General features: G+C 39.2%; 1 protein-coding gene across 1 annotated transcript; it reads right to left on the bottom strand.

Moving 5' to 3' along the window:
* Positions 1 to 6,476: 6,476 nt before the first annotated feature.
* On the bottom strand, positions 6,477 to 12,907 carry ftr82 (finTRIM family, member 82). The gene is made up of 7 exons (XM_019104337.2): positions 12,121 to 12,907; positions 9,728 to 9,823; positions 9,049 to 9,282; positions 8,589 to 8,748; positions 7,976 to 8,032; positions 7,607 to 7,675; positions 6,477 to 7,300 (listed from the first exon to the last, which is right to left on the bottom strand). Exons 1-7 carry the CDS (start codon positions 12,703 to 12,705, stop codon positions 6,780 to 6,782), a joined length of 1,722 nt encoding a protein of 573 aa, XP_018959882.1. The 5' UTR covers positions 12,706 to 12,907; the 3' UTR covers positions 6,477 to 6,779.
* Between the last annotated feature and the right edge of the window lie 4,326 nt (positions 12,908 to 17,233).

Raw genomic sequence — 17,233 nt, forward strand, 5'->3', positions numbered from 1 at the left:
CAAATTTACTCAATATTGATGAGCCTAGTATTTAATATAAATGTGCACAATTATATTGAATTCAAAATACATGAGTGAACATGCAGAACACATGGCAAATAAATGCTGAAGTACAAATATTCAAAATACACATTAAATTCAAAACATATATACACAAACAATATACATAAATTCAAATACATGTTAAATTCAAAACACAAATATCCACATACAGTACAAATATTCAAAACAAATGTGCACATATGGTTTACCAATTCAGAACCTACACAGATGCACATAATACACATTTAAAACAGATGTGCACATACAGTACAGAAATATACAACCTAAACATTTGTGCACATACAGTATACAAATTCATAACCTTCACAGATGCACATATAGTAAGCTTTTAAAATACAGATGTGCACATACAGTACAGAAATATACAACCTAAACATCTGTGCACATACGGTATACAAATTCAAACCACAAATGTGCACATACCAGTATACCAAAAACTACACAAATGTGTACACCAAGGACATACCTTTATACTTCAAGAAATAAACATATCCTTAATAAAAAATGCTGCAGTGGTCACCATATGCATTGTGTTATAAACACCTTAAAGGGAAAGTTCTTCCAAAAATGAAAATTCTGTTATTAATTACTCACCCTCATGTCGTTCTAAAACCCGTAAGACCTCCGTTCATCTTTGGAACACAAGTTAAGATATTTTTGATGCATTCTGACAGCTCTCTGACCCTCCCATAGACAGCAAGGGTCCTTACACCATCAACGTCCAGAAACTTAGCAAGGATTGGTAAAATAATCTATGTGACATCAGGGGTTCAAACGTAATATTATACGAGAATACTTTTTGTGGGCAAAAGAAAAAAAAATAATGAGTTTATTCAACAATTTGTCTCCTCCGTGTCACCCTAGTGCCATTTTGGACAGTATCCACTCAACGCAAACAGCGTATGCTGTTACAGTTGAACCCCTGATGTCACATGGATTATTTTACCAATCTCCTTGCTAAGTTTCTGGACATTGATGGTGTAAGGACCCTTGCTGTCTATAGGAGGGTCAGAGATGTCAGAATGCATCAACAATATCTTAATTTGTGTTCCAAAGATGAACGGAGGTCTTGCGGGTTTGGAACAACATGAGGGTGATTAATGACAGAATTTTCATTTGTGGGTGAACTAACCCTTAAAGGTGTGTTTTGGCTACTGGATCAACTGATGATCAGTAACTTTGAATACAAAGTTTTTTAGGAGGCAGCAATGTGTAGAAGGAACTCCTCCAGGAATATTATAGACTGCATGCTGCAAGAACTCCCAAATTGGAGCAGAGGGCTTTGGGTAGTTTACGTCATAGATGTAGAACCTTTTGAAGCATTCATTCACTGCTTGAAGTAAGGTCTCCTTTTCAACTGCCTCTCCAATGAAAATGATGAAAACTTGGGAGGAATTTTCTTTGTCTCCAAGCACCAAGACATGTGGATCCTGGCTTGTCTCATTGTTGAGGTAGTGGACCATATTAGTACCAACCTTGAAAGAATAAATAAACTTTAGTTGGCATATATGACAAACATTTCAGGGATTCAATATATTTTAAAAAATGAATCAAAGAAAAAAAGGTAAAACTGAAGCAGTCTTGTAGTGAATTAAAATAAGTAAACTCTAAAAGTGATGAATGACCATTAGTCGTGACAACAGTGGATAAAAAATAGAGTGAATACAGGAAAGAGTTTATGTACAGAGCAGTGTAATTTAATGGGCCTATATTATACTCTTTTGGATTTTACTTTTCCTTTAGGTAGTAATATAGCTGTTTGTGCATGTAAACTGGCTACATAAGAGGGAGTTCATTACCATTAACAAACAAAAGTCTTTAAAAAAAAAACTCTTATACATCACCAAACTAAATAATTACTTACCTTGAAATGTTTCTATTAAATTGCAGAGGTTCCGCTGTTGTAATCTTTTCTTTACAAAGAAATCCATTTATCTAAAACATAAGTATAAACATGTTTAGTATAACACATTTAATATAAATGCAAAATTGTTATAGCTTCATAAGAAAAAATTACTATAGTTAGAGGCTATTCCATTATTCCTGTAATGGCTTTAATACAACATGCATGGCTATATAAAACAATTATAGCCTATGTATGTGTTGTTGGTGTTTTTTAACACTGATACACTGACGAATGGCTTGTTTTACGCTCTGTTGTAGGAGTAACGTAACGTTATGTAGTTTGGGGCGCTGGTACGAATTTCTGCTAAAAGAGCGGATTGCCTTACGACTCTGCTCTTTCGTCTGAGTTTTGAACTTCTATAACAGAAAATTCAGCGAATTCAAACGCTTGGTGTCTGTCTTATGACTGATGTGTGAGCTCGGCTCGCTCGAGCAGCTTAATTCACTGGTCCGATCCGATAATTGGTCCGTGCAGCTTTTCTAGCCTAAAGATTTCGGCGCCCTTTACATTTCACCAGACATTTTTATTAACGTTAAGTAATACTTCTCTAAACGGTTTTGCTAGTCTTTCAGCTAATGTTTTTATTTATTAATGCTAGCAAGCAAACGCGAATAGCATATTCATTTACAATCGATCTGGGGAAGAACTGACTAAAGGGAATTAAAACTTCGTTTTTTAAATAGTTTTACGATTTAATTAACGTTTCAGTACACATTACTTAATGTAATAACAGTTATATACATCATAAAATTATATTAACAGTTACTTACCTTTCATAATCAGGCAGCTGCCGCTGATGTCCACTGAGTCGCTGACTGGACCGTTAAAATTTGAACCGGAGTGAAGCGGGAACCATATTTAACCCAACAGTTGGGTTATAACTAAAAATAACCCAACGCCGAAAATAAATGACCCAACAAATTTTAAGATAACCCAACACAATGACCCAATATGTGTAACCCAACGGTTGGGTTAAAAAAACAACCCAACGTTTTTTACTGTGTATATATATATATATATATATATATATACACATATACAAATGATAAAAAAAAACTATTTTAAAACAACCAAATGCATATTTCCACAAACAACTGCATAAGAGGTGTTTGACAAATGTGTATGATTATAATACAGTGGGTGTTGCAATATGAGGTCACATGACCAGAAAGTTATATAGATTTGAATATTTGAAAAATCCATTAAAAATAGACAAAATTACATTTCTAAAATCCACGTTTTTTTTATCATGTGTGTGAGGATTGTGTGAAGATATTACAACTGTGTGACATCTTTGGGTCACATAAGCAGGAAGTTATATAGATTATAAAGGATCACAACTTTAGTGTTTTTATGGAATAATGCACATATTTGACAAAGTTTAATGTGGGTTTTGCACTGTTGAGACACTCCCTAAACTGACTTGCACAAGCAGAGATTGTTGTGAGGACTTTTTCTATTCAGAGATTTAAAACAATTACATCATCGAGTAATGTTATTATTAATTTTGATATTATAACTATATATATATATATATATATATATATATATATATATATATATATATATATATATATATATATATATATAGAAATATATATATAACTTAATATGATCTGAACGAGACACAGCATTCATGACTACAATCCATGATTACAAATAAATTAATGCTGAAGTAAAGATCGAATGTCTAACGAATGTCCAAAATTAAAACCAACTTTACCGCACTAGTAGCTTTCAGGGTTTGTTAGTAAACATAACAACGCCACTTAAAGTTTCAAGGAGTATTTCACACAAAAATTAAAAACTGAAAAAGTGAAGCTTTAGAAAGTGTGTCAGAAATCGTACCATTCTGAGTGAGTTCTTCTTTTTCATTCATAAACTTTCATGTGTTTGATTCGTTCATATTTGTTTATGGTATGATGCATTAGGCCTACTTAACTCCTGCGGTTTACATACAAACACTTTCACCCCAGAATGTTTATTTAAGCAACATAAAAAAATTCTTGTCAAAATAAATGACTTATTTTTCCTGCCAATATAGTGTCACGCCCATGGACTGTGTGTTTGTTTTCCTCCCCCATGTGCTCTGCGTTTCCCTTCCTAGTTCTTCCCTCATATCTGAGTGTGAAATTGATTCCAGGTGTCTTGTTAATTTCCTCGTTTGGTTACCCATTTAAGCCCAGTGTTGTCCTGCGTGCTGTCTGAATGTGTGTGTTCCTTGTTCCTATTTGGTTAATATAGACAGTACATGGTGAATTCTCCTACATCTCCTTCGCTCCTTTGCTCCTCGCTCTGATGCAGTAGGCAACAATGTGACAGAAGACAGCACCTAAACAGGGAGCGGTGCCCCTTCTCCCTGTGTTTTTGTTCCCTTCTTTAAAAGTGTTTTAATTTCCGTTCCCAGCCCACTCACCCCCCTCCCCATGATTATGGAGATCGTGGCACGATTCTCCGCTGTAGCCTGCAGAGATCTCCTGTTCATGGAGTACGCCCGGGAATTCTGCAGGCTAGCAGTGATGACAGCGTTGGATGACACCACCTTAAACTCTCTGTTCTGGATCGGGGCCAATTATTATCACCCCGTGGACCTCCTAGACAAAACAGGACTAAGCTGGAGTGAAGGGATCCTCTGGTGTCTGGAGAGCGTCCAGCCCCGATCCAGAACCAGCCCCCCATCAAATCCACCGGCCACTCTGTTGAAAAAAGCCTGCTGGAGCCCCGGTTGTCAAATATGCCGGCCGCTCCATGTTCACGTCTGCCGACCGCTTCGTTGTCAAACCTGCTGGCCGCTCCCGCATCAAGCCCAGAGAGGGCTGCAGTTCCCATGTCTGGCCCATGGAGGGCTCCAGTTCCAGAGTTTAGCCCAGAGAGGACTCCTGACCCAAAGTTTTGCCCAGTGAGGGCTCTTGGTCCCGAGTTTAGCCCAGTGAGGGCTCCTGTACCCTAGTTTAGCCCAGAAAGGGCAACAGCTCTTGAGTTTAGCCCAGAGAGTGCTCCCTTCCCAGAGTTTTGCCCAGTGAGGGCTCCTGTCCCCGAGATTAGCCCAGGGAAATCTCCAGTCCGCGAGTTTAGCCCCCAAAAGAGCTCCAGTCCTCGAGTTTAACCCAGTGCCGGCTCCAGCCCTTGAGCCCCCTCCAGTGTCGGCTCCAGCCCCTGAGTCCACTCCTGAAAGGGCTCCAGCTCCCATGTCCAGCCTAAGGAGGGCTCCTTTTCCCGCGTTCAGCCCAGAGAGGGCTCATGTTCCCAAGTTAAGCCCAGAGAAGGCTCCTTCTCCTACTTCAGGCCCACGGAGGGACTTGGAGGCCGATATTCTCCCCAAGGTTTTTTTTGGGGGGCTTATAGGGATCCGTCCGTAGAGGTCAGGCCGAGTGCTGAGGCCAGGCTTCCAGGACTGTCTGCTCCACCATGGCCTCCTGAGCTGCCTGCTCCACCATGTCTCCCTAGTCTCCCTGCTCTGCCATGGCTCTCTAAACTGCCTGATCCACCATGGGTCCCGGAATGGGTACCGCTCTGGAGTAGAGCTGGGCGATATATCACATGCAATTGTCACGTGCATTTCGTCAGTAAAGCCGGTTCCCTGATTAGCGGTAAATCGCCATCTCCTGCTTTCAGATGGAGCGGCATTTAATAGACATACCCGTAGTTCACTGACAAGCTACGCAATATCACGTTCATTATCGAAGGCGATTCATCTGCGATAATGAACGCGATATTGCATAGCTTGTCAGTGATCTACAGCTCTGTCTATTAAATGCCGCTCCATTTGAAAGCAGGTGATGGCGATTTAACGTTAATCGTGTAACCAGATTTACTTATTAGATGCGCATGATCATATCGTTCGATATATCGCCCAGCCCTACTCTGGAAGCCCGCTGTCCCGAGTAGGCCTGTCCTGGGGGGGGCCTCCAGAGCACCCACCCCCCTTCCCATTGGATGTTGTGTGGCGCGTGGACACACCTTTGGGGAGGGGGGAGTAATGTCACACCCATGGACAGTGTGTTTGTTTTCCTCCCCGACGTGCTCTGTTTCCCATGTGTCCTATTTCTTCAATCATGTCTGAGTGTGAAATTGATTCCAGGTGTGTCTTGTTAATTTCCTCGTTTGGTTCCCCATTTAAGCCCTGTGTTTTCCTGTGTCCTGCGTGCTGTCTGAACGTCGATCCCCATTCCTACGTGTGTGTTCCTTGTTCCTATTTGGTTAATAAAGACTGTTCATGGTGAATTCTCCTACGTCTCCTTCGCTCCTCGCTTCGACACAGTAGGCAACACCGTGACAATTAGGCTATGTCATATGTAATTAGATTTTCTTTCTCACTTTCTTACCAATAACATTTGAGCATCCAGTAGTAGAAACACCCACTACGAATAACAGAACAACAAAAACAGCATTTATTTGTTCTTCATAGTGTTAACTAAGATTTTTTATTTTTTTGTTCAGCAGCAAAAACACAAGACTATATTCATTAAAAGATATGACCACATTTATTTAATGAGAGACCAGTATGTATAACAACTTTAAAAGTTTATTGAAATACGAAGAAGCCATTGATGAATAATGTTGCTTTATGATGTCTTTTGGATACAAATTCCATATAATATTAGCCTTTATTTAAGAGAACATTTATATTGTTTGCACATAGAATCATTACTAAAAAGTTATTTAATTCTTCCAGAACCTGTAAAACTGAGACGACAGCTGACAAATTGCTTTCAGCATAAAAGACAGAGTTAAAAAAAAATATAAAATCATACAAAAAAGGAGCAAAAATGTCTGTTCTTCACTTCAGATTCTTCATTTCATGTAGTGTTCATTTTAATTGGCAGATCTTGACTGATGTTCCTACCCCAAACCCAGGATAGAGGGGCTCAGTAAATGTGGTCTCGAAACGATACAGACGTGTCATGGTCTCACCAATACTATAGAAGGCCAACACCCCTGCAGAGTGGTCCAGAAAGACCCCTATTCTCGAAGAGTGAGGGCCGCTAACAGCCTTGTCTACCCTGTTATGCCAGGCCGAGTACCCTGTGTCAGAGCAGAGGAGGCTCCAGGACTTATCGTTGTAGCCTAGCAAGCACAGGGAGCCTTTACCCTTGCGGCTAATGCCCCGATAGGCCACTCCGATCGAGAATTCCCCACTCCAATCAATTTCCCAGTAGAAGCGGCCACCTGACAGAGCTTCACGACACAGCACCTGGGCAAAGCTATCAAAGCGATCTTGGTTGTCTGAGTATGGCTGCGGGTCTCTGGTTCTAATCACCTTTCTGTTTCCTTCAGATAAGTACAGCTCCTTATGTGCCGTGTGTGGGTCTAGTCTCAGCTGACAGTAGTCTGGAAACACAAAAGGTAAAAGTAGCTTTTAACAGATCTTTGTATACCTGTCTCTGTATTTTTTCAAATAACTAACATTGAAAGAAAAAAATATTTTGACTAGGAACAATATTAAAATTCTGGGTAATACAAATAAGCTGATGAATAAATTAATGTTGTAGCTGACTACTGATAAATGGCTGATATCAATTTCAGTTATTAGTTTTTTTAAGATTAATGCATGTGCAATTAATGTCCAGTATATTTTTAAAATCTACCGATGACCAATATTTGAGTATTTTAATATCAGGATTTCTCGATACTTACATTTCAGAAATTCAGATCTGCTCCTGGGTTCTGCAGGAGGTGCACTGTCCACTGTATGAACTTCTTTAACTTAACACAGGAAGGAATTAAATTTACATTTACATTTTAAAATATATTCAAATAGAAACCGTTCATTTACTTTTTAATAATATTTTACAATATTACTATTTTTCATTTTGATCAAAGAAATGCCGCTTTGTTGAGTATAAGAGAAATCTTATAAAAAACCCCAAACTTTTAAACAGTTGTTAGTTTTGTCTTGTATGTTTTTACATATTGCCATTTTTAGACTATGTTTATAGCTTATATTTGCACCATCCATATGTGATCAGTGCAAATCAATATACAGTGTAAGTAAATTTGTGTTACCTCTGGTAGTTTTCTCTTTGGTGCGATTCTCCACAGTGTATACTGGTACTTCATTCACTGTTATAAAAAGTACACATCAGGAAAACTTTATTTACAATACATATTTTAAACAAGAAATGCTAGATTTGTGCCAGCAGATCTAAGTAAGGCACTAAATTCTGTTGTTTCAAATTCTATTAATAGAATTTCGAATAGCTCTTTTGTTTGTCATTTAAACTTTGCTCAGTGAATTGGAAATGAAGTGGAGGAACTCTAAGCCCTGTTTACACTCTACATGCAATCACATGACTTCCTTGCTAATTTGAGAATGTATTGTAAAGTGCAGTCGGTACTAAAAGGCTTGACTTGACGAGTTAATGTCTGATCTGTTTAATTGTTGGTTATTCCTTTAGGACTTCAAATTATTTTACAGCTGGCCCAGAAATGATACATTTTGATATACTGTAACAAAAGTGCACAATGTGGCTCTTTAGAGAGAAACTAAGTTCAGCTGTACCCTTTACTGTCCAAGTTCATATAAAATAGAGGGCAGTGTATTCAGAACAGCAAGCAAGGGCGAATTCACCGGACAACTATGCCTGTATCTGATGTACGGTGCATTGTGTGCTCTGACCTGATTTTGAGATCTTTCGCAGTTCGTCTCTGCCCAGCTCCTCTAGCCTCTCTTTGATCTCAGCCACAGCTTTCCTGGCTGCACTGAAGGAGAAGTCTGGGTTCAGAGACACTCTGGGTATGAAGCCATCATCAGTCGGAGTGCAAAGATAATTGAAGTTCTGTTTAAAAAAAGAGAAATCTCAGTGCATAAAATGTAGAGTATAATATTGCAAGCCTCATTTACTAAAGGGTAACTCTGTTAATCCAAATGTCTTTGAAACTTTCATGTGATAAGGAGAATCATACAGCTATTTTTTTTGTTTTGATGCCAAAAAGTTTAAAAAAATCCTTCCTAACATAAAATAAAGTATATAAGGTCCCATTTTTTTTCTCTCAAAATTTTTTACAGATCCCTAGAACCTTTTTTGTCCACCTGGGGATTCCCAGATTCTATTTTGAAAACTCCTGTCCTAAAGTACCTGCAAGAAGTGGATGTGATCCTCAGTGCTGTAAAGCTGTTTAAGTCCAGTCTCTTTCTTCTTCAGTTCATCTATCTCCTGCTCCAGTCGCTCCATCAGCCCCTCCGCCTGACTGAATGCAGCCCTCTCATTGATGTTGATCAGTTTGGTGACCTCTGACCTCATCCTCTCAATGGAGCTGATCATCTCATCAAACATCTTCTTGCTTTCAGCCATTGCCCTTTGTGCAGAGCTCTGCGATAAAAATTAGTCAAGTTTAAGAGTGTCAGTTCATTGTACATTCATTCAGTAGGAAACTGATTGTGTCTTTTCGTTTTAGTGCTTCCATTTTGCAAGAATAACTTCTGGATAAGCTTTACAACTCAGTAAAATTACTCAAACTGCCGCTGTAGTTAACAAAAAACCATGTATCAGCATGTATCTAGAAGACTAGCATTGGATTATCTCTTAAAAAACAAAAGAACAATTATGGCCACTTTCAAGGCCTGTTTGCTTTCCCAGATTGAAACAGTTGCACACTGACTTAACAGATAAAAGTTATTGTGCCATTTCACCTTTGCCCAGATAAAGCAGTGTATTCGGTTGTTCTTATTTGGCCTAATATATTATGGTGTGACTTTGATATGAGCAGTGATGATAAAATGAACGGTTACAAATTACTATTGAATCTAAAACATACTTTGAGAGAATCCACCGCTGTCTTCAGTTCCTCCAGTTCTTTGGTCCTCTGCTGGCATTTTTGTTTGATCTCTGCCTGGGACACTCCAAGAAGTTTCTGTCCATGAAATAATAAAACATACCTTAGTCTCTATTGACAGATTAAATTAGAATACAATTTTTTTTTGTTATTAATTGCCAACTTTGATAATTCAGTGGAGGTACAGCTATATAATACAACTCTTCCTCTCATGTCACAGATCTTCATGTATGTTAATTCTATGTTACACTTTTTCCTAGAATTTGAAGAACCTGCTTCACATGGAGGCCTTTATCTTTGAAAAGAAAGGGGAATGTTAATCACGCCAGGAATGAAAACTAGCTCGGTCTGTTCACCGGAGAGACATTTCAAGGTGCACATGCTTGATTCTTTAGCGTAAGAGAAGGGGGGCTTCAGAGCAACCCCTTGCCAAGCTCACCGAACCATTCTTCAAGATAAGCTTGAAGGAATGTGGAGAATCTGCGGAGGGGGTGAATAAAAGTGTGTGTGTATAGTGTGTGCCATGGGACATGAGGGATTCAATCTGGAATTCCCTACATTTTACCAAACAAACAAATTATTCGCAATTAGTGCCTGCGATAAGTATTAGATTACAGATATAATTACTGAATCTAAACAGCACCCGTGACAGTTCAGTCAAAACAGTACAAAAACACATAAACTGCTATGCTTCCTGTTATGAAAGGGGTCATCGGAAGCAAAATTCACTTTTGTTGTTGTTTGAACATAAATGTGTGTTGGAAGTGTGTATAAACACCCATCCTATAATGCTAAAATGCCGGTGGTTTTTTTTAATCCCTATTTTAAAATCCCCTTTCTCAAATCAATCTGTTCTGAGATTCCTGTCAGAATGACGTAGTTCTGCACAGACCACTCCCACGATAGTTGATTGACAAGGCCGTCTTACCTTCGACCCGCCCTGAGTGAGCTGAGAGCTGACCGCCATTGTGTCGACTCCAGTTCAGGAGAAGACAAGAACATCTCCAGTTAAGCAATTGAGGTGTTTTGTTGTTGGATGTAATTAATATGAACATAGCAGTTATCATTTACTCCTGACATCTGAGCCACTGAAGACGCAGAGGATTAACGTTACTTTCGTTTTGCAGGGAATGCGCCGATCCCTGATCTGCCTAAATACATCTATGTTCGCGCGAATCATTCTACAGAAGAAGTGAGAATAAGTTTTTTTTTTTATGAATCTTTGCAAATTGCCTTTCTAATATGTGCCAGTAACAAGTATCGCGGCTAAAGTAAACAGTACTGCTCAGAAACACCAGCTCTCAGAAGAGTTTGGAGGAGTATGTACTAGAGTTGATTGGTATTTAAAGAGATATTTTTTGGAGTGTTTTGAAAAAGGTGTTTTTTTACACTATCATTGAGAAATTTTAACCAAAGTATGTCATAGACTTTTCATTAAGATCCTAAAGAATCATATCAACTTATATCAAATGGGCATCTGATGACCCCTTTAAGATTGTTCAGTACTGATGAATTGAAGGAAAAGCTTTGAAATCTTAAACCTTTGAAGGTCTTCCTTCTATTCAGCGCTCCAGAGTATTGATGGATTAGTAAACATCTGGCCAGTATCTATAAATAGTTTTGGTGAGATGTTTGTTATTACTGTCCTAATAGTTGTTTCATATAGTGACTCAAGCCGTTTTTCATGTGAACTTTGAAGAGGCGGTGTTCAACATTTTTTTCAGCTATACTCATCTGCTGAGGTTTATGATGGCTTTGGGTCAAGGTGCAAAAAGCAGTGTGCTATTTTTCTCAATTGTAGCACAGAGGGAAGTTGAGGATGGTCCGTAAGCTCCCGCCTGGTTTTCTTGAGTTCACATTCCTTGCCTCTCCCTACACCAGAATCCAGACCTTCCCTGTTTCTCATCTCCTGTTGCTCATAACAGTTATTTTTTCTCAGAAAGTGGCCAGTTTGGGACAGTGATTAAATCAAGTAACCTCTGAGTTGTCCATTGTAACGGAACACACCCTTTTTGTGACTTCTGTAGTTTGGGAGTTGTACTGGAAAACTATATCTGGATGAAAGTTTCACTAACCTCACTACCTTTTTATCTGTTTAATCATCATCTCCTCCCTTTCTTTTCCTTATTTCCTCATCAGTTTTATGTAATGATCTGGACCAGCATGTTTGCGATAACACAGAACCGGTTATACAGTGTATCTTCATGGCTTCTTGGCAGCCTATTTTAAAGAAAACCTCTCTTATACAATCTCAAGAACATTTCTTGTTAATTAATATAAACATATACATAAACAAATTCAGCTTGTAACCCCACAGCCACTCTACCCCATAGCCTCTCCTAGTAAAGTTTACTCAAGCAGTGCATTTTCCTTACCTGTTTTTCACCCCTTTCTGCTTCGGCTGAGACTATGTCGTGCCCCTTATGCTCGCTGACAGTACAGAGGGCACATATACACATCTGGTCGGTACGACAGAACAACTCCAGGCTCTTCTGGTGCTGAGGGCAGATCTTACGGTCCAGGTTCCCCAGCTCATCCACCAGTTTGTGCCTCTTGAAGGTGGCAGACTCATAGTGGGGCTTCAGGTGCTTTTCGCAGTAAGAGGCGAGGCAGTTGAGGCAGGACTTGACAGCCTTGAGCTTTTTTCCAGCGCAGAAGTCACAAGGAACATCGTTAGGGCCAGCATAGCTTCCATTCGTTGGAGGTGTTAAGTTCAAGCCCGTCTTCTTGATCTTCTCTGCAACTTTGGTAAGAGTGGCGTTCGGCCTCAGCACAGGTCTCTGGGTGAATGTGATCCGACACTGGGGACAGATGTAGATGCCAGTGTAATCAGCCTCGTTCCAGTAGCCACTGATACAGTCCATGCAGAAGCTGTGACCGCACGGGATCGCTACGGGGTCCCTCAGGAACTCCATACATAGAGGGCAGCTGAAGTAGTCTGGAGACATTTGCTCAGTCATATTTTCTCACCTTATTCCAAAACCACGCGTCTGAAATGTTTCCAATAGAGAAAAAGGAGCCAAACGCTGCCTGGCTGGTGTTTTACTACAGACAGCCCTGGGTTTCTGAATTCCACAGGTTATTAATTAAAGGAAGCAAAGCCCTCCTCTTTGTACTGAGGGAGTGTGTTGGCGAGAGAGAGGAAGGGAGGGAGACAGACAGAGAGAGAGAGAGATTAGAGCACTACCCAGCTCTGGTAAACAGGTTGAGCCAGGAGTCTTGAGAGAGAGAGAGAGGGAGAGAGAGGGTGAGGGAGGGGCCAGGGGTGGAGTGAAAGACATTAAAGAAAAAAAGTACAGTTGAGAATGAATGAATTGTAGTACAAAGCAGGGCCATCCAGGATGAAACTTAACATGAAATGCTCTGTTTCACACACATAAACTGCTTATCCATTAGCTGAAGGACATTTGCATCAGTTACTTTAAAACTGCAGTCGGTTAATAATTGCCTTTTCTTGTTTGGCTTTGATATGTTGCAAATCCTGTTTTTTCATGCTTGTTTACTCTCTTGCTTTTATTCTTTAAATATTATTGGGTTCAGTGCTTACTGCAGCTGAGCTTAGTTAAATAATGATTCTTCTGATATTACAATTTTTAGATTTAATATTACAATTTAGCTTTTTTGTTTACATTTTTTAGATATGTATTTTCTTCTGTAGCACACCTATTTGGTGTGTATAATATAACATATAAAGTTCTCACTGTAAAATTTATTGCATTGAAACTGCCTTTTTTACCATACAAGGGCATGTGGTACGCCACTCACTGCACTAAACAAACAGTAGTAACAGTTAGTGTGTGAGGTGAGTTGATCTGAATGTATGAACTAAGGCCAGTTGAACTGGATTGGGTGCTGCAGACTTGAATATATGTCATCAGTTTGTTTTTCGATGGGTGCGGCAAAAAAAAAAAAGAACAGTATTAAGGTTTTTTTTTTTTTTTTTTTTTTTTGCATATTTCAAACCTGTACAATTTCCAAATTTCAAATTTTCTGAATAGTTGTACACTGTTATTGCTTTGGCACTGTCTTGGCATACTACTAGATTTATTTGCATTGTTAATTGTCACTAACAATACAGGCACACTTTGTATGTCCCAGAAGCAATACAAAGAGTTCCAGGACATCAACTATGAAGACATAAAATTAAATGTTATGTAATTAACTGCAATTAAAATGAACCTGCAGTTTTTGAAAAGTGTGCAATATATGATGTGAGACACACCACTGTGATACAGATACAACTTTGAAACAGAAATGGCAAAATTTACAAAAAACGTGAGTATAGTTTTATAAAAATTACAATTAATAAATCATATACAGGGTAACAAAAAAAAAAAAAATTGAATGACTTAAAGGCATAGTTCAACCGAAAATGAAACATTTGCTCACACTCACGTTGCTCCAAACCTGACAGACTATCTTCTGTGGAACAAAAAAGAAGACATTTTGAAAAATGTTGGTAACCAATAACAGTTTTGGTGGCCTTTGACTTGTATGTTGTATGTTGATATTTTTCAACACACTTTCTTTTGTTTTACTATTTTTGGTAAACTATCCCTTTAAACTTTCAGACATATTAAGACCCATTTTAGGGATACTGGACATTTTGTCAGAAGTTTTTAAACATATCTGTAAGGAGGGTTTGATTGAAGATGGTAGACCCCCACCCAACACCACCTAATGATTTACACCTTGGTCTCAAGTGCTGTATACATAATGAGTCTCAGAGATAGTTTCACCTATTTTTCTACTAAATATCCTGTGAATGTGTAGAGGGCAGGGCATGAATGAACTTCCCACAAGTTTTCGTAGGACGTGATATGCCATGTGACTTCTGTCACCACCTGCAGACTCACCTGCTGCAGTGCTGATGTTATGCAACCAGCAACGTATTAGCTCATGCCAAAGAGGTTCCTTCTGTGACTGTGAAGCTTTTTCTGACTCTTTTTCCTGAAAGTGTTTTGGGCTGTGTGGGAGAAATCCAGCCCGATCTCACGGCAATTCGTACATATTTTACGAGGTGGCTAATTCGTACGAATTCGTACGACCACACTCGTACAAATTCATACGATTTTTGCCAAATCGTACGTATTTTACGAGTTGCACATTCGTATGAATTTGTACGAATTACCTACACCAAACCCCGCCCCTAAACCTACCCGTCACTGGGGTCTAGGCAAATCGTATGAAATCGTACGAGTGAGGTCGTACAAATTCGTACGAATTAGCCACCTCGTAAAATACGTACGAATTGGTCGTGAGATAGCGTTGGAGAAATCAGACTTGTGGTTGAAAGGAAAACACATGAAATGGACATATTTTTGTGTATTTCTGCTTTGGCCATGGGTCCAGCCAGAGCCCAGATGACACCACACTGAAAGAACCAACACCTATTACATTTTGATTGGTTACACAAGGTCCTGCCATCAGACCTAGGCACAGATCTTGCATCACTTCATAAATAGTTTCACCTCTCTCCTTAAATGGTCTGCTCTCTGATAAGCTAGTTTCTCTTCCCCTTTTGCCAGAGTTGGATAGATTCCAGAAGTTACAGTGCAAGGTATAGGTTGTGATTACTCATTAACTCAAAAAGCTAGCCTACTAGTTTAGGCCTCTAATTGCAGATCTGACATCAGTTTTTGCTGTTTTCTCCAGCTGCAGCATGAAGTAATGATTCCTATTCATGGACTGTCTGCCCTCATATTGTTCTCATGGTCTTCATAGTTCTTAGAGAGGAAATGTTGTAAACCGTACAAAAGAAATCAGTTCCTTTAACACAACCTTTATTGTTCTCCACACCCTCATGCTGACCCGGCCGAGTTCACGTTGGTTCACGAGGGAGCTTTTTCCTATTGAAGGAGCTGCATACTTGACTAAGCCTGCCAGAGGTTTCGTGTTTCCCTGTGAATATTAAGGGTCAAAGGACAAGTTTCATTAAACTACCTGATTAAGGGGTGTGTGGCCGTTGGAGGGTGACAGAGTAAGTCCGGAGAGTGAGTGTTCATAGGTGCGTCTTGTTATTGTAAAAACCAAGGGGTTGCCTCTGTCCATCTGATTGGTCAGTGCATGGAGTGCGTGGAAACAAGGTACTTACAAGTGCTTCCTATGAACAATGCTCACCTTTGTGAGTCTTGGTGGCTGAAAGGCAGAGAGAACTGTGTGTGTGGGGGGGGGATTGGGGGGCATATGTGTATTTTGCTGCTCACCTGGCGTATTGCCAGATAAAATTAAACAGGCTGTGCCGAATGAAATTCTCAAAAAGCACAAAGGAAGACCATTACTCAAAGGAAAGCATGCAGGGAGCTTCAATAGTGCATCCTGTGCATTAAAAGCAATAGTAATTTAGCTTCATGTGAGTTCACTGCTGACACTGATAGATTTGCCTTTGCTTGACTCTGAAGGAATGTCTGTGTAGGTGATTGTATATTACCACACAATAACTGAAATTATGTCTAAAGCCGAAATATTGCTTTTCTTCTTTTGCTTGCTGTAAAATTCTTATCACTATGCTGATGTACAAAAGGTTTGTGAAATAGTGTGAGTAGGCTGAACGTGCAGCTCTTTCTCAACAAATGAGAGACAAAAGATAAATTGTCAGTCACTCTATTATTGCGATACACTTACGTCTACATGTTTCTTTACAAATATGTCACCGTGGCATGACAGGCAGTTTCTGTTAGAAAGATCAGGAAAGACCAGATCATAAATACTCTACATGCAGTACAGTGTACACTGACCACACTACATACCATTTAGGGTTTTGTTGGCTATTTTGTGAGAAATATTATAGGAAAAATAATTTTATATTAGAAAAGCCTTTCAGGATTTTTTAAAATTTTTTACAAATATGATTATAACTTTTGAAAAGATTTGAAACACTGCATGGAAAAACAGTGACTACTCTTAAAGTGACCTATCACAACTATTGTTCCAAGTTTTATTTTAAAACTGCAAATGATCTCTGTCATAAAATCCAGTTATCAATCGATCAGCTATTTTGAGCTGATCACCTTTAGAACTATGACTAATCACCACAATATGACCACTGACACAGATGATCCAGAGTCAGACACGTCATTAGATTGGCTGCAGACTCTCCTGCACTGACAGGCCAAATGTCCTGCTGAAGTCTGGATATTCTCTCCAACAGTGGAAACTTTCACCTTTGCAGGCCTCTCTTGACTTGCTGTTATCTCACTTATCAGGTCTGTGTGCATTCCTGCCAACATTTTTACTCTCGCTGTTGAAACTTACAAGCTGACAGCCATCTTAAGTAAGAATAATCTTTAGTGTTAGTTTGAGATGGGCATATAATAAATGTCCATTTGAGTTCTTGATTCTGGATATTATCCAATTATGTACAATTTCCAAAACAAAAACAAGACATAAAATGGAAGTTAGAGTAAAATTATGTTTAAAAAACAATCGGCTTTGGTCAAATAAAAGGAATGACTCAGATTTGGTGAAAAATTTGGGGGTGGATTTGCA

The sequence above is a fragment of the Cyprinus carpio genome, chromosome B5, assembly GCF_018340385.1.
Source record: "Cyprinus carpio isolate SPL01 chromosome B5, ASM1834038v1, whole genome shotgun sequence".
In the NCBI taxonomy this organism is placed as follows: Eukaryota; Metazoa; Chordata; class Actinopteri; order Cypriniformes; family Cyprinidae; genus Cyprinus; species Cyprinus carpio.